This window comes from Excalfactoria chinensis, chromosome 16 (genome assembly GCF_039878825.1).
Source record: "Excalfactoria chinensis isolate bCotChi1 chromosome 16, bCotChi1.hap2, whole genome shotgun sequence".
Taxonomy (NCBI): Eukaryota; Metazoa; Chordata; class Aves; order Galliformes; family Phasianidae; genus Excalfactoria; species Excalfactoria chinensis.
Window position 1 is genome coordinate 4801395 of NC_092840.1, and position 20479 is coordinate 4821873.

Consider the following 20479-nt stretch of genomic DNA (forward strand, 5'->3'; position numbering starts at 1 on the left):
GTACCAGAGGTGTAGGAGGCAAACACCACTTGTCTGTGTTTGGTTAGTAAATTAGTTTAATAAGAGTTACATTAATTCTTAATGGGAAAGGAGAAGCTGTCAGGAAGGGATCTTCTTGTTCTTTAGTTTGTCCTCTAGGTTTGCAAAGTACTTCATTTTGGCGAGAAGCTTCTTAGCTTCCTGAAGGTCATCTGCAAGGAAATTAAAAGAAGCAGAGGATTATTTACGAGGGCACAACTGTCATTTTCAAGGTGAATCTGAAGGTGCCAGCAGCTATTTAATAAAACAATTACCTCTTTCAAAAGCTGCGGTCACCTCTTTGGTCAGTTCTTCTTGTCTGTCTGTAAAACAAATGATCTTGTTCAGCTTTTGTTCCATGTTTGTATTGGAATGTATTGTATGTAAAGACTGCAGTGCGGTCTTTTGGAAGACGAGAGCTCCCTGTGTTAGCACTGCCACACAGGGAGCTGTTTTGCAGGCAGAATGGGTGCAGTTATATTGCACCTGTGTTCTACAAGGTACGGGGGTGGAAAATTCACTCGGTACGAGACCAGCAGACCGCGGCCCACCTTTAATTAACGTTTCTATTTCCCCGAGGATCTCGTCGTTCTTCGGCTCTGCCAATTTCTCATTGATTTCCATGATTTCCATGAGAAACTCCGAATCCGCATCGCAGTCTGTCTCCTGCGCCGGCTCCACACCGCGCAGCTCCAGCTGGAGGGAAATAAAACAGCTATTTGGAAACGTGGATATCGGCTCTTTCAATGTGAGCGCTGAGCGGCTGCAGGGCCCCAAGCTGTGTGTGTGGATCTGCCCATCCCGGCACTCACCAGGTAGAGGCCGCGGCTCAGCGGGTGCAGCAGCGTCTGGTAGGCCTTGTTGATGAGGGAGGAGTGCTGCTCCGAGAAGTGCTGCTCCTTCTGCCAACGAGCGGTAACAGCGACGCGTCAGCGAGCGGCGCCCACAGAGCGGACCCTGCAGACACTCACGGTCAGGGGGCGCGTCTCGCTCCGTGCCGCGGTCGGTCACTCACCGCCGGTCTGCGGCCGAAGCGGTCGGGGTGCAGCGCGCGCTGGAGGCTCCGGAACCGCCGCTGCAGCCGCTGCGCGTCGACGCGGAAGGAGCGGTCACTGCGGGCGACACAAGGCGGCGTGAGGAGCGCGGCCCGCACCGCCCGAGTGCGGCCCGCCGGCACTCACCACTCCATGAGGCGGAAGAGGTCGGGCCGAGGCGCCGGCGGCTGCAGGGCCCGGCAGCGGGGGCAGAAGTGCGGGACCGCGTCGACGCCGGAGAGGGCGCCGCCGCAGCTCCAGCACCGCGGGGACGGGGCGGAGCCGGGCCCGACGCAGCGCGGCCGCGGGGCCGACTCGGAGACACGGAGCGCCCGCCGCGCCGGCCCGAACCGCATCCGCAGCGCCGCCTGCATCCCCGCCGCGCATCGCTCCGCACTACGGATCCCGGCGGCCCCGCGCGGCGCCGCTCCGCCATTGGCCGCTGTCGGAGCGCGGCGCGTGCGCACTGCGGCCGGAGGCGGCGGGACGGGCGGTCCGAGCCGCGGCGCGCGTGGAGCCGTGCGGGGCCGGAGCTGCCGCGGGTGCCGGCGGTGCTCGCCATGTCCCGAGAGAACGGGAGCGACCCGCAGCGCTCCCAGGGCACGCAGCCGTCACAGGGCGGCACCAGCTCCTCCTCCGGCGCCTCGCAGGGCGCCAGCCAGTCCTCCTCCAGCTCCGGCACGCTCAGCTCTCTGGACACCGTTCCTACGCAGGAGCTGCCTTCCATTCCCGAGGACCCGGAACCCGACGAGCTCGTTCCCCAGCCGTGGGGTCGGCTCTTCGCGCTCGGAAAAGGTTTCAGCAATTGGGGTACGTCAGTGCCGTGCCGGCCTCCCGTCCTGATGGGGTCACGGCATGGCTGAGGTTGGAGGGGAGCTCGGGGATCTCCCAGCCCTGCCGTGTGCGGGCTGCCCCCAGCTCAGGCTGCCCGTCTCGTTCTGTAGAGCAGTAGTTAGTAACTGCCTGCCGTGCTGTTCTCTCTCCAACGCACTGCAGACTGTGTCCATGACGAGTACTGGTTCGGAAGGGACAAAAGCTGTGATTACAGTTTTTCTAAGCTCGGATTATCTGAGACTGGATTTTACCAGAACTACAGCAAGAAGCACTTCCGAATATTCAGGGTAGGTGCTAAGAAGGTTATTTCTTTTGCTGTGTGTTGCCATAATTGAGAAAGGTGAACCTTTGCTGGGATCTTAACACAAAGATTGCCATGTTCTGCATGACTCCTTTAACCAGTTGCTGAGCGATGTTCCCTCTCCAGGTTTATGAAGTACTTCATTGAGCCAACGCTGCTGTCATCCCTTTTTTCCCCATTGCTGTCATTCTGATTTCTTTTTTCTTCCTGTTAGGAAAGAGGACCAAAAAATTCCCACGTTGCCTACATTGAAGACCACAGCGCCAATGGGACGTTCATTAACAGGGAGCTCATTGGGAAGGGGAAGAGGCTTCCGCTGACTCACAACTCGGAAATCGCCCTGTCTATTCAGACTAACAAGGGTAAAATGCACCACGAGGCACGTGGGCTCTTTTGGTGTCAACCAGGAGGTTCTCTGTGCACTGACCTGGATCTTGTTTTGTGAATCGCTGTGTTTGGTGCAGACCCAAGGTCTCACTTCTCAGCAATGAGATTTCCTGCCTAATGCATCATTGGTGTCATTAGCAGCATCAGCTGATGGGGTTTTTGTTTTGTTTTGTGTTAGTTTTTTTATTCTTGCTTTCCTTGCTATTTATGTGCTGTTTCCAGCAGGCAGCATTTGCTTAGTTGTGTTGTTGACTGTCAACAGCTTGGGAAGTGTTGTTGTAAGCATTTTGAAGTAACAGGAGGATGCTCTCCACCCATCTCCCAGTGTTTGTCTTTTCTGATCTCACGGTGGACGACCAGTTGGTGTTTCCTAGAGAGTTCCGAGAGAAATACATCATGTCCAAGACGTTGGGAAGGTAAGAATCCTTCTTTCAGGAGCAGCACCCTTCATTTTGTTACTGTTTTCGGTACCTTGTGCTACCTGAGCACACTTTAATGAAGATGAAACACAAATGAGACATGGTCTCATTATCTATTGCTTGGAATACCCCAGAATCACAGGAGGGTTATCAGAGATGCTTTAAAGCAATCGGTGGTGATTTCTCAGTTAATTGCTCAAGATTTGAAACTATCTTGTTTGTTTTTATCCTTCTTACAACTCTGTTTCTATTTTCTTCACATGCAAGAATGTCGATGTATGTTTGTAATTGGTTGAAAGTGGGGTCTGACACCATTTGGTGCTTAAATACTATTGAATGTTTTCTGAGGTAGTTTTGTCCATCTGTTATATTGAGAGAGCTGGAAAGCTGCAGCCTCTGATTGCATGTAGTGTTAATGAGGCGAGAGCCTCCTGTTCACGTCAGCATGCTGCTTAGGCCGAGTTGGGAAGGTATCTGTAAGCATTAACACAGCTGTGCTTTCATGCTAGCGGTGCCTGTGGAGAAGTCAAACTGGCATTTGAGAAGAGCACTTGTAATAAAGTTGCAGTAAAGATAATCAACAAGCGGAAGTTTATGGCCAGTGGTGTTAGAGAGGCAGTAAGTACCTTTGCTTCTGTCTTTTGGCCATCTTGCAGCTGTCTTCAGATACGGGCAGCCTTTATCTCTTACCCAGTTCTCTCCAATTAAAGGGGGTTTTCTGACTTCATGTTTTCTGTGTGTGATTTCTCAATGGCATTTGATCTTACAGAGTACATATAACTGCGTAGCAAATGCTTGCTTTTATCCTTTGACCGAACTCTTAGGACTGCTTATCGATGCCGTATATACAAATGAGGGGGAGTGGGGAAGCCTCATGGGGTGTCATCTCCTAAAAGACATCAGCAAGTTACATTACAGGGAGGTCTGACCGGAGGCCTATAAGCTCAGCTAATTGTGTTGTATGTTCCATCATAACACTTGGTATGGTACAAAGCCTGGGGAGGGCTTTCCACGTGTCTGCTTTCATAGCTGCTGGAGAAAGAGGAAGCATGGCTGCAATGTAACAGATATTCAAACAACTTCAGATGGATCAGTGCCATTTTATGTAAAGATACAGGATGAATCTGCTGGCCAAGATGAATTTTTTTAAGTTGGAACTTAATTTCTGAAGCATCTTATCCTAGAATATTGCTGTGGGACTCCATGTGGTATTTCATTCTTTTCACAGAGCCCGGCTTTTAATATCAACACAGAAATAGAGATTTTGAAGAAAATAGATCACGTGAGTGTCCCTGTACATTTGTATTCATTTTGCTCTTCTGCTTTGCTGACTTAGCATAGTAATGATTGAAGTCTTGAATAACTCAGATGTACATTTGGGAAGGTGCTTTGCAGAGGAGGTTCCAACCTCAACCATCACTGCAGGAGAAATCTCTCCTTGATGCAGGCTTTGTACAAACTGCCAGATAACCAACATTAGGCTCCACCAGCAGGTTTCTGAGTTGGATCTTTATCCCTCCAGCTCCCCTCAACCTTTTATTTTCCTTTTGTTAAGCAGAAAGCTTGCACAGATTAATGGGCTCTTGCGTATTGGGGTTGTGGAAACTGATGAGTGGAAAAAGGGTGAATGTTGAGCTGTAGTGGTGGCAAGAATTCAGTGCTTTTTGTACAGGGGGTGAAGTATAGGGGAGAAGACAACAGGCTGAATTCAAGTGTTTGCCAAAGCCTGTTGGTTATGTAAGTGCTAATTTAGCTGCCATGGGGAAACGATACCAAAATAGGAAATTCAAGATGGTACGCGGTCGGTAACATTAGTTTTTACAAGTGATTCAGCTTTTCAGTGTGTCCATCTGTGTTCCCTCTTTATTAGCCTTGCTTGATCAAGATCAAAAACTTCTTTGAAGCGGAGGATTACTACATTGTTTTGGAACTGTAAGTAACTGCTTTGAAAGTAAAGGCATGAAGTATCTTTCATAGCTATAAGGGATGTAAATAGTTCTGAATTCTGTTGTACGTGTGTTTGCTTCTTTTCCTTTTGCTGGCTTCAAGTGCTGGCTGAAGCCTGTGAAAAATCAGGAGTTGGGATAATCAGGGGAGTGATCACTTCTATACATTGAAGGCAATGAGTGCCTTGAGTAAACACCCACTGTGCTGCTGTTGTGGGTTGGCTCTGCTTTGATTTTGAGCTGATAAGAGGATGTAAATCAGAAATCCTGTAACTTCTTCCAGTGAAGACTTCTGAAGATTAGGCCTTAAGTCAGCAATGTGCGGGCAGTGTTCAGGGCATTGCTCTTTCATTTTCAGAATTGAAATATATTTTGGAGGCAAAAGAAATAATGTTGGTCTTGGTTTTGTGTAATGAGATGAAACTTTTGGAAGTAATATCTTGACTCGTTACCTACATCTGTTTTAGGATGGAAGGAGGAGAGTTGTATGACAGAGTGTCAAGGCCAATCAAGATGAAAGAAGCTACCTGCAAGTTGTACTTTTATCAGATGCTGCTGGCTGTGAAGGTATATATAATCATGAATTCTATCAAGGAAAACACAGTGATGCATTTGCGTGTCAATTAGATGATTTTCTTTTGTTGTTTTTTGTCACTTCTGAAACTTATTCAGGTAATCAGTGCAGTGCTATTAACAAGTAATTGTAACAAGATTCTGTACTTCAGTACAGCCAAATAGCATCCAAACTCTTACTTCAAAAAACAACCACCAGAGACTGAGGCAATAATACAGACTGTGCTCACTAAGGCAGGATTATCACATGAGGCTTCCAGTAGCATGTGAGCAAAGAGTTTCCAGTGCAGTAGCCTTCAAACAAATGGTGCTTAAGTGCTGTACTGTGCTTCCTGATGGAGCATTCTGGTCTTTGCAAACTGAAGTGTGAGCTGCTTTGGCTTTAAAAAAGGTCATGAGCTGTGTAGCTTTAGATGCATACATGTCTCTTGAATAGCAATTTGAAAAACTGGAAATCTTAAAGAAGGATAATCGTCTGCTTTTCTTCGTCTATGAATATTTGTGTATATCTAGTATCTTCATGACAATGGAATCATACACCGGGATCTGAAGCCAGAGAATGTGCTGCTTTCATCCTGTGAAGAGACGTGTCTGATAAAGGCAAGGAAACTTACATTTCTACTGTTCATGTAGAGATTTGGGAGTACTCCTTTCTGTGCTTCATTATTGAGTTAACCATAGCATACGCGCACAAAATAGAGTTACTCATACAAGCTATAAAGTAACCTTTGAGGCTTTTCATGTGTTCATCTGTGAGATGACTGAGAAACTTTATTGTTTAACATTAAATCGAGTACAACTTTAAATGGGGAGACATCTTTAAAAATGAAATCTGTGCTTGCGAATTTCAGAAAGCATTTTCCCAAATATCCATGCTGTATGATGACAGCTATATGTGTTCTTTTTCAGAGAGCATTAAGTAGATGTGCACATCAAAATGATTTGTTCAAGTATGCAAAAATACCTTTATTCTGAGGTTGCCCGTTCACATCAGATTTGAGAATACTTTGTGCTAGTTTGAAGTCTGACCCTCTGTCATATTTCTCCCTACTCATATTCTCCTCAATTACTGCTTACTGACTTTAATTATGTTTGAGGTATATTCTGTTCGTAGTCTTGTACTGGAACCGTGCCTTGGAAAGAAGAGACTTAATGTTACCTCCTATTGTGTACTGACGATATGGTATGTTCTAGTACAATCAGTCCTAATATGTAATGTGGTGTTACAATTTTTACATACAAGATTACAGATTTTGGACAATCCAAGATTCTTGGAGAAACTTCTCTTATGAAAACATTATGTGGTACTCCCACGTATCTTGCTCCTGAGGTTCTAAATTCACTTGGGACCGCTGGATACAGCCGAGCTGTGGACTGCTGGAGTTTAGGAGTTATTCTTTTTGTATGGTAAGATACTGCTTAGATGCCTTGGGTTTTCACTGAGATACGTGGCTCAAGATGTGGCAACTTCAGTATATTTAGTAGGAAATGAGAGTGTGTTTAAAAATCTATACATGTAAAATGACACTGTGTGACAAAACCTGTGTTGTTTGTTTTCTTCTCTTATATAGCTTGTGTGGATATCCACCATTTAGTGAGCAAAATACTCAGCTATCTCTGAAAGACCAAATCACTCGTGGAGAATACACATTCATCTCAAAAGAATGGAAACACGTATCCAACACGGGTATGACTCCTTAATATAGATAGCAGAACGTCTAGATCTTTTCTTTTGTTGTAGTTTCTGTTTTCTTTCAACTTCTTCTCAGTTTTCATTTCTGTGGTACACTGCATGTTGATATGGTTGCATTTTTTAAGTCGCTGATTGCTTAACTCTTATTATCTTAGCTCTGGATCTTGTGAAGAAGCTGCTGGTAGTGGATCCAAGCAAACGTTTTACAATAGAGGAAGCTTTAGAGCATCCCTGGCTTCAGGTAGGAATTGAGTCTATTAAGTACAGCCAAGCTGGTTGTTCTGGAGATAATTTCTTGATATAAATTCAAAGGCCATTCAATAACCTGAATTTCATGAGGTTTTGCTTTTGCAAAGAAGCAGGGAAACTGTGACTGCCCTGGTCACCAAAGATCTCTATGTACCCAATCCTGCGTCTGTGGAGAATGCCGTAAAAGGTGATGAGAAATGAGAGCTTCAATTCTGCAGCATCTTGGGAATACCAGCAGTTACCTTAAGTCAGAGCTTCAGTGCACTGGTTTGTAGGCTGCCCCTGTCAGCAGCCAGAAGAGACCTGCCATGTTGTGCTTCTCTTGGGCAGGTGCTGCTGCCTGCCAGCTGGCCAGACTGTTTCTGCTGGCTGTTGTAAGACTGCAGGGATCCTGATGCCTATTTGTAGGGAAGTAAGAAGCAGGGAGCATACTGTATGTCTGCGAGTTGTTCATTTCTTTTGCTGGCATTGTGAATGACATATGGGAAAAAAGAGCCATCAGATCCCAATCTGTAGAATGACATTAGCCCAGATGCTAATAGTCACAACTTTCCTGTTGAACAGCTTGAAACCAGAGGGAACGTTTTGAAGAGATCACTGCTATGAGCAAGATGACCACGCAGTACCTAGTTTTGTGCCAAGGACTTTCTTGCAGTGTACAGAGCAAACCTGCTTCTTTGCTGTCCCATCAAATGCTCTCTCTGCAGCACGGAGATTCTCATTTTTTTCCTGTTCTTCTTATTTTCAATTCTTGCAAAGGCAGCTAGGCCCTGCTGTTCTTCATTGTTCTTGTTTTCTTCGCCACTGGCCCTGACAAGTCTTTGTTAGCTCTTACCCCCTCCCATGGTATGTGTGTTTTCTCAGTTCCATGTTCTTTTTCTACTGTTGCTGCTACTGTTCCTAGTCTTGTAGCCTTGCTTGATGCTGTTTGGTGCCTTTTTCCACCATAAACACCTCATTGCTTATTTTCTGCATCGAATTAGACTTCTCCTTTGTCTGCCTTTGACAACGGAGAGTCACGAGTACACCACAGGTACTCCACCTTGTCATGAGTACACTGCAGGTAAGTTTTATCCTTCCAAATCATATAGTTCTGCCAGAAAAAGGAATGATATATTCCTGTCTTCTCCAAAGTAACCACACTATGCTTAATTTTATGTCTGTTCAATTTTCTCTTTATTACCTCATCTAGCTGTAGAGGTCCTTGTTCATTGCAAGGGAGTTGGACTGTGAACTCTGTAGCTAAACCAACTCATAGAACTGTATCTCCTGTGACTTCATATGTCATCTGCATAGGCTGAAGCAAGGGAGAATTGCTCACATCAGCAGCTGGTAGTTACCGAGACAGAATATCCAGTTGGGTAATTGTTTGTAGGCCAGTAACTTGTCTCAATTATACTGCTGGGTATCCAGAAATACTTGTTTCCTGGCTTTTATTACTCTAGTTTTGCACATAATTTCTGCAGTGGGTTAATTGGCTTTAGCTTCTTACATTTTGATTATAATGCCTAGTAGGGTAAGTTAGTGACAAACCACGATATACTGATTTTAAGAATCACTGAATGTGCACTGTGGGAAAGAGTAAGTATATGACAGTGATTTACACAGGTTAAGGCTGAGATCTGTCAGAATGTGAAATGAAGCTGTTAGCACCTTGACTATATATATATCTTTAGGGGCAGCTCTTACTGCTGTGTTTGATTTTGAAGACAGGACAAGAAGTTTTATAAAGCATGTTACCTGCAAATCTGTATGTCACCTAGCATTCCGATGTCACTCTTTAAGCTGTTTCTCTTCATGGGCTGTTATTAAAAATGTCAGTTTTTTATAGGTGATATACTGCCTGCTTTGAGAGCTCAACATACAGTATGTTCAATTCTAAATACCACAAACTTTGAGTACTACCACCAGTAAAGCTTCTTGAGTCTTAGGATCACAAGTAGTGAGAAGGAGCTACTGGCTCCCCACTCCCTCTTGTGTTGTTCTGTAAGTATTACCTCCAAAGTCTAGTATGAAAACACGCACAAGATGCATACTTAATGTGTACAGCATGTCAGCCCCCTCTAGCGATCCAGTGTCCACTAGAGAATGTTTCAGTTCTTGTAAGCACACACGTTCTCCAAACAAAATGTAAATTTTACAGCTCAACTAAATAAAATAAAATAAAAAATGATGTTATGTAATTGGAAAACGTGACACTGGAAAAAAGACAAGTCCAAATTCTATCTGAAATAAATTGTATGTTCACATTGAAGCCTCTGTAGTGCTAAAGAACATATTTAAACCAAAAAAGGAGATACTGCAGTACTCTGTAGCTTAGAATAAGAACCCGTTTCCCCTGCCTTCCACCCAAAAAAGTGTTACAATTTTTGGAACCCACAGGAGTCATAGATGGCCATTACTTCTCTTGTACCTCTGCCAGTGAATGTCTCATTCACTTTTCCCCGAGTTTCCCAATCTTTGCTGTGATAATAGAACAAAGTTATTACAGAACTTGTTATATTCAGGTAGTTGTTAAGAATAAATGTCTGTTTTTGGTTCTAGATCAGTTGTTCAGCTGGTGAACCTACAGTCACTGTTCAAAGCTCAGCCAAAGGAAATGATCTAAGTTAAAATCACTATGAGCAGCATACTTCAGGTAGTCCCAGGAAAGGTTTCAAGACCTGATTTCAACTTTGGAAGTCTGATTTAGGGTTTGCAGGTAATCCATAGTAACCCATTCTAATAGAATTCCCGCAGAAGTTGCTGAAACTAGAGAACGAGGTTTTATTTTCAGAAGAGGAAGTATACTGTGTCAACTAAATGCCTTTTGCATGTGGAATTCCTTTTTCCCTCAGGTGTAGACCAAGGGCACCTCAGTCCCTGGCAGCTGAACCAGAATGAATCTATGTGCTACCTTTTTCTCTTGAAACACATTTGGCTTTCTGTTAAACGATAGCTTTTCCTAACTAATGGTCTGTGCTTTCCTACCTCGTGCTGTCCTTTCCTCTACTAATGCTCCTGCAGCCAGGCTTCCTTATGCAGAAGTGTGGCTAATAACATCCCTATGTCCACTTCTTTCCATTAGTAGCAGCTTCTGGCTTACCACTTCTGGTAGAGAATAAACCATATTATCCAGTAAACTTGTTACGGTAGGGAACAGTGTAGCAATATGAATGGCCTATGGATAATAAATATTTGTTAACAATCATTTGGGTTTTTAACAGTGAAACCTTCCATTGACAAGCTCTAATATGCTCTGTAGACTTAAGGTAGAGGTAATGGTGGGGTATTTTAAAAGTAAAAGTTGTTACTGTCATTTTAATATAGATGTTTTAGCTGGTTCTTCTCTACTTAGTGTATAGAATAGATTGTTTGGGAAGAAGATGGTGGGTTGGAGATGTGATTAAAAACTACATGTTGAGATGATGCTAAGCTGGTGGAAATGAAAATATTGTTAGAAACGTAAGGCTATAAAGCAAAATACTTGTTTTTCAAGAGCAAGGAGCTTGAATTTGATGAAAGCAAAGTGCCAACTCCTGATGAGGCCTCTCCTGATGAAAGTGACCAGTGAATTATCTGCACAAACTCCTAGCCCTGCGTGTTTTGCTGTTTCAGTACTGTTAGACTTCATTGTATGGAATTATCATTTCAGCTTTTGATTGACTGGTATTAGCTAGGTAGTTATAGAGGGAAATAATGTATTTGTTGTATGTAAGCCACCTGATGAAAATTCTCTTCTGGGGCAGATTAGGATGATGTTTATTTTGGGGGCAAATGGGAGGAGTGAAGGGAGGTTGGATCAAAGTTTACAGTAGCTGTTAAACATCCTTGAGAGTGTTTGTTCTAGAAATTTCTGTCTGTTAGGGCGTTATTTGTCAGAAATTGCACATTCCAAATTTTCCGTGGGGAATAAAGCTGATGTTTCAAAGGACCAAAGTCCTGATGGTGTGTAACCTACTTGCTGCAAAAATAGTGTCTCCTCATTCCTTTTCTCAGCTGTGTTAAGGATAAATTCACCACTTTCTTCACTGGGCCTGATGTTGGAAACCTTAGAGAAGGAATTGTGACACTGTGCAGTGTTGTACAGCTACCTGGAGCAGTCATTTCATATCCTTTCTCCTAGCATTACATGTTTTATTTTTCTAACGGTGAGGAGAAAAGTTATGTCCTTTTCTTTTATTTGTTCCACAATTGCTGGTCCACCTTAAACATTCCTCATAGTAATTAAGGCTGAGGGTTTGTTTTGTTTTGTTTTTTAACAGGATGAGGACATGAAAAATACATTTCAACAGCTACTTGCTCAGACAGGTGCCACTATGAATCCACCACAAACATCAAAAATGGTATGAATGACGGATTATGTGGAGATTAATACTTGGTGCCTACGCTAGATTTAAAAGTAAACCATAATAAGAAAATGTAATCCTGATAATTTAGTATAGAAGTGTACATTATGCCTTTATGTAGTAGTCTATTAATTCTTTCCTGCATTCTTGGTAGGAGTTTACTTTTGTGCTTTGGCAAGATACTTTGAACGTAAAGAAACTGTCTTGAAGACTTTAAAGGACTATCCGTATATTTAAAGTTCTATACGTGAACATGTATGTTTTGATGGATTTAAGTCATGAACGTTTAATATTCAAAGGAAAATTCTCGTGGCAGTGTAACTTAGAAGTGGTATTGTGACATAGACAGCAATTAGCATTGTTTTAAACAGCAGTCAAAGTGGGGAGCAGCTGAGACAGGAAAGGGAATAAGGGCAGTGTCTTACATGAGAAGGATCACTTACCATTAGATCACTGGAGAGAAACACTCGTTAGTCATGCTGCTGTTTCAGTTACAGGAGGGAGACTTTATCCAACATCTGTAATTCTGTAGTAGACAAAACAGTCAGGCTCTGTCTTACCTGATTAATGTAGCCATCCTGCTGCATCTTTCTTTTAGCCGATTGCTATGAGAAAACGTCTCCGTGAAAATGAGGATGAATCTGTCTCTTCGAAGCGTGCTGCTCCTTCTACGTCATTTCAGAAAATGAGGTGAAAAAAGGGACTTTTTTGTTAATTATTGCTTTATTTTATGGAGAGCAGAGTTTTTATTTTTAAAAATCTTATTGATGGAATAATGGTTGAAGATACAATTGATAAATAAAAATGACTTTATACAAATGAAGTAACTGCTGTGTATGCATGGGAATTTACATCAATAGTCATTCTGAAGTTCATCCATCTGTTTGATTCATGAGGAATTTCAGATGTTTCTTCTTGAATGAAGTTATGAAAAACCTTGAGGCTAATTTCATTGCCATCTACACTTCTGCACTCTTCTGTTCCAGTTTCTAGCTTAGGCTTAAAGGTATTGCTTAGTCCTCCCACATGGAACACAAAGTTTGAGCTTTTGCCTCAACCATAGCATTACCTGGCTCAAAATGATGTCCGTGACCTCCTCAGGAAACTTAGAAAGAGAAATCCACTATGAGGAGGGCTATGGTTAGAATAATTGCAGTCCTTAAGGTGCCTGTACCTGCTAACTGTTCTCTTCTTGAAAAGTGTGCACTGTTTTTATTTACCTGAGGATGGACTGAATAAGAAACGTGGTAACCATCTTCCTTACATCATTGGATAAGCTCCTGTAAGAGAAGAACAAGGAATTAAACTATGGAACAATTTTAAATGTTCTTGTCTGTTAAGTGGAAAAGTTTTTGGACTGTATGCCAATTGCCAGAGGATATGAATTTAATTATTTAGTAAGAGGGAACGATTTAATAACTTTGGCCTAAAACCATGCATGTTATGATTAGAGGCATTTACTGTAAATGGATTAGGAAAGAATAAAGCCTAATCCATTACAAAACAAAGCACTGTCAAGTATAAATTAAGATAAGACACAAGGCAAGTTTTACCCTGTTGCAGAGATCATATGCGTTATGAGATACTTGCATCTATCATTGTGAATGATGAGGAGGCAGTAATAGCATAAACACTTTGCATGCTCGTTTCATGAGGGCCTGCAGCAGAAGTGCCATCACAGTCTGAAGCAGTGATGGAGCACCTGGTAGGAAGGCAGGGCCAACCCAGGGGAGTTCAGGTGCATGTAATGTGCCTTAGTGACTGGAAGGGGTGGGACCAGGATCCAACCCTTCTCAGACCTCATTTAAGGGCTGGCAGTGGAGGTGTGGGTATCTTGCTGGAGAACCCTGCCTACCTGAAGTCTTGCAGAGGTAAGAAGCTTTTCTTCCTTTGTTTTTGTGTCTTTGGTTGCTGCATTTGGGATTGTTCTCATTTGCTATTAGTGCTGTACTTTCCATTGTATTATAGTATTACAAGGCCGTAAAAAAATGACCCAAGGAATAGAACACCTGCCCTGGCTGGGGAAGGAGCTGAGGATGGGCTTTCAGTATCTAAAGCAGCTGTAAGAAAGGACAGACCCTTTAGCAGAATACATTCTGATAGGACAAGGGGAAATGGTGTCAAACTAAAAGAGGGGAGATTTAGATTGGATATAAGGAAGTTTTACACTAAGGGCAGTGGCACACGTTTCCCAGAGAAGCGGTGGTGCAATCCCTGCAGGACAAGGCTGTGAGCACTGATGGAGCTGTGTGTGTCCCTGTGCACCGCAGATAGTGGGCACGGACGGCCCTCGGTGGTCCCTTCCAACTCCAGCCATTCCATTTCTTTCAACTGGCAGAGCCTGCAGCATTTGGAAGTCTCTGGGTTAGGTGCTGGTTCCTAAGTCTGATGAGCGCATGTTCCTGTGCTTGGTGAGAATAGCGTCATGGTTCGCAGGTAACTGTCCCTGAATCCTGACTAGGTGTGATGTGGAATACCACTCATCCTCACAACACTGCTGGGGCTTCTGCTGCCTTGAGGAGACGGTTTTCTGCCTTCATGGCAGTACAGCGACTTTCGGTCTAGGTTCTTTGTGAGGATGGAGCTCGGAATTACGCACATCGTGGCTGTGGGCCGCCCGCCCGCTTACTTACCTTCGGCTCCGGCGGACTCGGCGTGGGACGAGCGGGGCTCCAGCTCCGGCCGGGCGCGGGGCAGGACGTCCGGCCTCGGCGCCGTCGGGCGGGGGGCGGCCGGGGTCCGAGCGGAGCCCAGCCCCGGGGGCGGGGCCGGGGGGCAGTGCGGTTTCCTCAGAGCCGGGGCCCGGAACGTGGCGCCGCGGGCCGGGCGGGCGGAGCGGGATCGGTCCGGCGAGGGGCGGCGGCGGCGGCAGCCCCCAGAGGCGGCGGCGTCGGAGGAGGGGCCGGAGCGCGATGGAGCAACAGGCGGCGCCGCCCGCCCCGCCGGGGGCCGCAGCGGGGGGCCGGGGGCGGCGGCGGCGGGAGCGGGACGCGGAGCCTCCCCGGGTGAGTGGCGGCGGGGCGGCCCTCGGGCCGGGCGGTTCGCTTCCCGCCCGTTCGGCCTCCCGGGGGGCGTCGGGAGAAGTTGCGGCGCTCGGGCGGGCCGCGTCCCCAGGCCGGATCCCGCGGGGGGAGCGCAGGCCCCGCGGAGGTGAGGAGCGGGGCAGGGCGGGGCGGCTCCCCTGGCGGGCCGCGGACGTGCCGAGGGAGCGCGGCTCCGGGGCGGCGGCCTCGGGCACGACCGCGGGTCTCTGTCGGGGCGGTCCGCTTTTCTTCCCGGGACTTTGTGAGGGACTGAGAGCGGCCCGCTTCCCGCCCCTCGCCTGCCCCGCCGTGTCGGGAGCGGAGTGCGCGGAGCGGAGTGCCTGAGCTTTTTCTCACGTGCGGACCGTTATTTCTCCGTGCGTGGTTTTGCTCATAGCTCGTTGGGGCGTGCTTCTGTGCGGAGGACAGCACGAGTAGCAGCGTGACATACACAGATAGCACCGTGGGCTCCAGGATAAGCAAAAAACGGATCTATTTTGTTAAAAGTGTGAAGTATCTTTTTGGTGTGTCAGACACGTTCCTGTAGCACAGCGGATCATAGAATCATAGAATGGTTTGAGTTGGAAGGGACCCCTGAAGGCCGTCTGGTCCCATAGGGACACCCACAGCTCCATCAGTGCTCACAGCCCCATGCTCTGACTGTGGGTGTCTGCAGGGATAGGGCACCTCCACCTCTCTGGGCACCCTGTGCAGTGCCTCACTGCCCTCGGTGTAAAAACTTGGTTGTTTGCAGTCTGATCTCACCTTTTAGTTTGAAACTATTTCCCTATCGCGTGCTGAAGGGCCTGCCCCTTTTGTACAGCAACTATAGATGTCGAGAGACTGCTCTCAGCTCTCCCCAGAGCTGCCTTCTCTCCATGCTGCACAGCCTGCTGTCAGTGTCATCGATGAAGGTGTTTAAGAGCACTGGAACCTGTTCTGACCCCTGAGGGACACTGCTTGTCTCTGATCTCCATCTGAACATCGAGCCATTAACCACTGCTCTCTGGGCACAGTCTCACAACCGCTTCCTCATCCATTCACCAGCCTGTCCATTAAACTCATATATTTCCAATTTGAAGAGAAGGGTGTTATGGAGGACTGCGTCAAAGGGCTTAGCGAACTCCAGATAGGTGACGCAGATCTTACTGCACTGCTGGAACTGAAAATGCAGCTGTTCTCATGCAGGCTGTCCCTCTACCCAACATCCCAGCTGTGGAATTGTCAGCAGTTTGCTTTTAAGAGCAATGCTACTGACGGAATTTAGAATCTGGAGACCTGTTGGGTGTGTTTTTGGATGACAGCACATGTCAGTGGTGTAATTCTGTTTTTACTCTGAAATACAGAGTGGTGATTAAAGATGGGATATATTATCCTCACCTGCAGCCCATGTTCTGGTAGTTTGATGTCGCAGCAACATGAACAACCAGTGTTGCTGGTTGTCCCCAGTAAGCCTGTAGCTGGTGTGTCTGGGTTTCTATGGCAAGTTGTCCTTCCTCTTCTTCATTAGGAGCAGTTCATGTTTGTCCTTGATGTCTTTCACTTCTAGTGGAGATATTACACCATCTTAGGCGACGCCGTCGCTTTTGTGCTTTCTTCTGAAGCTGAGCAGGTGTTAATGAAATCTTTTATAGCTGCTTTGAAAATTGCTTTTTCATAAGCGTAGCTTAAATAGTGAAAAGCTTGTAGGTTTGAAAATCACTTTACTTCTTTAGTCTGACATAAAGGCACAGATGTGTGCTTTGTGAGAAGTTGTAGTTCCGTACGTGATTGTGACAGCATCATTTATGGTTGTTACGGCTCATACTCTGTACTGTCTAAACCTCAGTGTTCTAGAGATGAAATCCATTACTGTAACAGTATCAATCTGTGCATATACTAGTGCTACATATATCAGTCATGCCTTGTTTTCTGTCTTCTTACAGTATTTTGGCATCTTAACCCTCTCTTGACTGAAGCTGAAAACCTCTTGCTTGTCTGTTGCATATTCTTTCTTCCTTGCCTAGATACCAGCCTTTCAGCATGTTCGTACACAGTTCACAGAATCACAGCATGATTGGGTTGGAGGAGACCTTACAGCCTCCCAAGCTCTACCTGTTGCCTATCAGCTCAGGCTGCCTGGGTCCCATCTGTGGCTCTGAGCACCTGCAGGAATGGGGCACTCACAGCTCCGGGCTGCCTGTGTCTGGGCCTCAGTGCTCTCAAGGTGATGAATTTCCTCCTAATTTCTCATCTAAATCTCCTTTCTTCTTAGTTTAAAGCAATTCTCCCTTGTCCTGGCACATCAGACCATGTAAAAAGTCAGTTTCCACGTTATTTATAAGCTCCAGGTCCCTCTGGATGACGTCTCTCCCTTCTGTCATATCAGCTGTACCGCTCAGCTTGGTGCCATCTGCAGACTTGCTGGGGGTGTACCTGGTCTCATTGTCAGTGTCACTGATACAGATGGTAGGGTGCTGGTCCAAAGGCAGAGCCATGGAGATACCACTTGTACCGCATCCACCTGGACGAGGAGTTGCTCACCACAACCTCCTGCTGTGGCTGTCCAACCAATTCCTAACCCACATCAGAGGCCTTGCAGAGGTGCCTTACTTTTATGTGACATTGATCAGTCTTACCTTGTCAGCTGATGCAAACTGTCCTCTCTTTAGGTCTCATGATAAAGGTTATACAGTCTTTTGAAGGGATTATTACTCAGGTTAAAATGCTCTGTACTCTTTATTAACAGTGAGAGTTTTGGTAACTCTATATTGGATTTTTTTTTGCCTGTAGTGCCTATGAAGTATCAGTTATTAGTTACAATGAAATTAAATGAATCAGTTCTCCATGGAAGGCGCTGTGTCTCTGTGTAGCTACTGGAGCCTTCCCAGGCACTTACCAGCCCTGTGTCCCTGCAGCACGTCCAGCCACCTGTGGCCTCCTGGTGACAAGCTATTATTCTCAGACATTCCCTAATCTATGGATTCAGCATCTCCTAACATGTAATACTTGCTAAATCTTCATGTCCTGTCCTTGCAGCTTCTCAGCTCATAGGAAACTGACCACATGGTGACGTACACTTACAGATGTGAGTTATTGCACTGATTGGTGTAAAGAGACGTGTTCTGCTCAGATCCTTGTGCTACTGCTGCAAGTAGAGAGTTCTCCTGCTTGTACTTGAACTTGGTTGAAGAGCAGATAAGTGTGTGGGTGCCTTTGGAGATGAACTACATATTGAGCTAATTTTCACAGATGCAGAAATTTGCTTTTTATGGTGTTATTCCCAATAATAAATAAATACAAAGTTCAAGCTACGTACTATCCAGAATACTATATAAGGGGCAACTGCACAAATGAAAGGAAGGAAAATTGGGGTTAGTTCTGCTGTAGGGGGAAGAAATGCAATGGAGATTTGGGGTGAATAGGGTGGATACCAGGAAAAATATTTTCATGATGAAATCATGAACCAATTGAATGGAATTGCCCAGGGCAAGCCTGGAGTCACCTTGAGTAGAAACAGTTTGACAAGGACCTGTCAGAAAAATTTGATTAGGAAGGAAAAGGTCGTAAGGAAGGTATCGCTGGTTTCAAATGTAATGCTTTTGTTGTTATTGTTTGACTTGGAAAAAAAAGATAGACTATTTTTGATGCTTAAGCCAGAATGCCAATTTGCAGTTTGCTTCCCCTTCCACCTAAAAATATGACACAGCTGACTCTGGTAATGTATTTAAGCCCTGTGATTGTGTTGTGGTAACAACATGTGATATTCTTAACCTTTTTCTGTCTGCTGAACTGAAAATGGATAATACCAGTTTCAACTGTAGCAGTGTCTGATCCTTTCATGACTGTTTCCAGGCACGTTAGTTTTCTGTATGTACGTGTTGCCAAGTACAGTTACTGCACAATTTACAAGGGTCTTTTTGTCAGAGTTGTACAGAGGTATTGCTGCTGAGTTTTTTGGGCTCTGTGAGAGACAGTAGGGAATACATGACAAAAGCAGTTATTGACTGCTAATGGCTGGTTGAGGAAAATAAGGAATGTTGAAAATGAAGCATGGAATCAACAGAACTAGAACTTTACATCAATAGAGTTTTTAAATTAAAAGTGTTAAGCCCATTTTTCCTTATCTTTTGCTTGAATTCAGCAGTTCAGGAAGTGGCTCTGCAATGTTGGCTGTTGGTAATATAAACTGTGTGTCCTGCTAATTTCTGTGAGTATGCCTAAACCTCATTGTTCTTCTCTGAGCAATTTACAGCCTGCAGTTGGCTGGCTGTAGAGGTTTGTGAGCCGATGTGCCGGTGTCAGTTCTTTGGTTCAAGGAGAATTTATACATTCTTCTACTGTCTGTGTGCACGCGTGCTTCTCTGTGATCTATTGGACTTTGGATATACCAGCATCATCTCATCGTTCATGCCTGCTATGCATTCTGGTTATCTTCTTTACCTTGAGACTGTGGTGGGCATTGTAGAATCCAGTAATGTAGGTGAGCATAAAATGCTTGTGAAAATGTGGACTTCAGAATACTAAACCAGACAGGTTATGCGTGAAAAAAGCAGCGTCTGGAAGATAACATTCATACAGAACATAAGAATGTGATTCTGAATTTAGAATTTATTATACATTAATGCTGATGGCGTCAGTTTCTGCTATGGGGTCTCATATTTTGATATTTTTCTTCTGTTTGTTGTTTGCTTGTTTTTTTTGTTAGCGTTCTTATCATTATCATTAGTGTGTAATTCCTCCTTTCTCCCACAGATTTCTTTCTTTGGAACAAAAACTGTTGGAAGAAGAAGTCCTGACAGCCCCATGTTGAGCAAAGCTGAATTCGTTGAGAAAGTTCGACAGAGCAACCAGGCTTGCCACGATGGTGACTTCCATACAGCAATTGTGTTGTACAATGAGGCTCTGGGAGTTGATCCTCAGAACTGCATTCTGTACAGTAACCGGTCAGCAGCCTACATGAAAATCCAGCAGTACGACAAGGCCCTGGATGATGCCATCAAAGCAAGACTTCTAAATCCTAAGTGGCCAAAGGTAGGAAAGTATATTACTATGTCAAGAGGAACTCCATCAGGATTATTTCTCACACTAATAACGTAGACCACTGCAAATATTTCTGGGTTAACAGCTGCTTTTACTAAAAGCTCTAGATGATAATCTTTTTGTGTTCAGGAGTTGTTTAACTTGAATTTCCTGCTGGATATTGAACTCTTTTTGTGTGAGGTGCAATACTGTCTCACTACTTTAAATGAGCATCGTTTCTGAGTTGTGAAGACCAGTCATCTTTTAACAGTTAGCTAAAAGTTGCATCCAGGAGCATTTTGTTGCAATGTAGCATGGAGGTCATTATTACTAATGGAGCAATGAAATCTTTACAGTAGTGTTCAAAGAGGTTTTGTGTATGATGGATAAATGTTTTAATAAACGCGCACCTTGGCATACTTGGCACGGTCTGATCTGACTGTGCAAGGAAACGTTTTGTAAGGAGTAGATGGTGTTGATTACCTGTTCCTTCCGGGATTGTTTCCCACTGGCTGATTTTGATTGCTTCAGTGACTGGCTGTTGACTAGCTCAGGGCCTGCCCTCTACATGCTAATCCATTTTAATAGAATGTACTCCAGATTGCATTTTCCTGTCTGTTGCTCACATAGACTTACCAGTCACTTTAGTTAACGATGCAATTTAAGACCAGAT

The 20479-nt window shown here is 45.0% G+C and overlaps 3 protein-coding genes across 4 annotated transcripts in view; 2 read left to right on the top strand and 1 right to left on the bottom strand.

The window, feature by feature from the left end:
- Positions 1-18: 18 nt before the first annotated feature.
- On the bottom strand, positions 19-1466 carry HSCB (HscB mitochondrial iron-sulfur cluster cochaperone). Its single transcript, XM_072350909.1, has 6 exons — positions 1200-1466; positions 1034-1130; positions 831-920; positions 570-714; positions 294-341; positions 19-191 (listed from the first exon to the last, which is right to left on the bottom strand). The coding sequence occupies exons 1-6, from the start codon at positions 1424-1426 to the stop codon at positions 100-102; spliced, it is 699 nt and encodes a 232-aa protein (XP_072207010.1). The 5' UTR covers positions 1427-1466; the 3' UTR covers positions 19-99.
- A 42-nt stretch (positions 1467-1508) lies between these two features.
- On the top strand, positions 1509-12561 carry CHEK2 (checkpoint kinase 2). The gene is made up of 14 exons (XM_072350897.1): positions 1509-1862; positions 2049-2173; positions 2402-2549; positions 2900-2990; positions 3503-3611; positions 4222-4275; positions 4864-4925; positions 5407-5506; positions 6026-6112; positions 6756-6919; positions 7084-7199; positions 7361-7446; positions 11699-11779; positions 12381-12561. Exons 1-14 carry the CDS (start codon positions 1613-1615, stop codon positions 12474-12476), a joined length of 1569 nt encoding a protein of 522 aa, XP_072206998.1. The 5' UTR covers positions 1509-1612; the 3' UTR covers positions 12477-12561.
- A 2006-nt stretch (positions 12562-14567) lies between these two features.
- The window catches only part of TTC28 (tetratricopeptide repeat domain 28), a 120367-nt gene continuing 114455 nt past the window's right edge, over positions 14568-20479 (top strand). For both annotated transcript variants that reach the window (XM_072350894.1, XM_072350895.1), the window contains exons 1-2: positions 14568-14787; positions 19540-19818. In XM_072350894.1, coding sequence (XP_072206995.1) covers positions 14695-14787; positions 19540-19818 — 372 coding nt within the window. In that variant the 5' untranslated portion in view covers positions 14568-14694. The remainder of the gene's footprint in view (positions 14788-19539; positions 19819-20479) is intronic.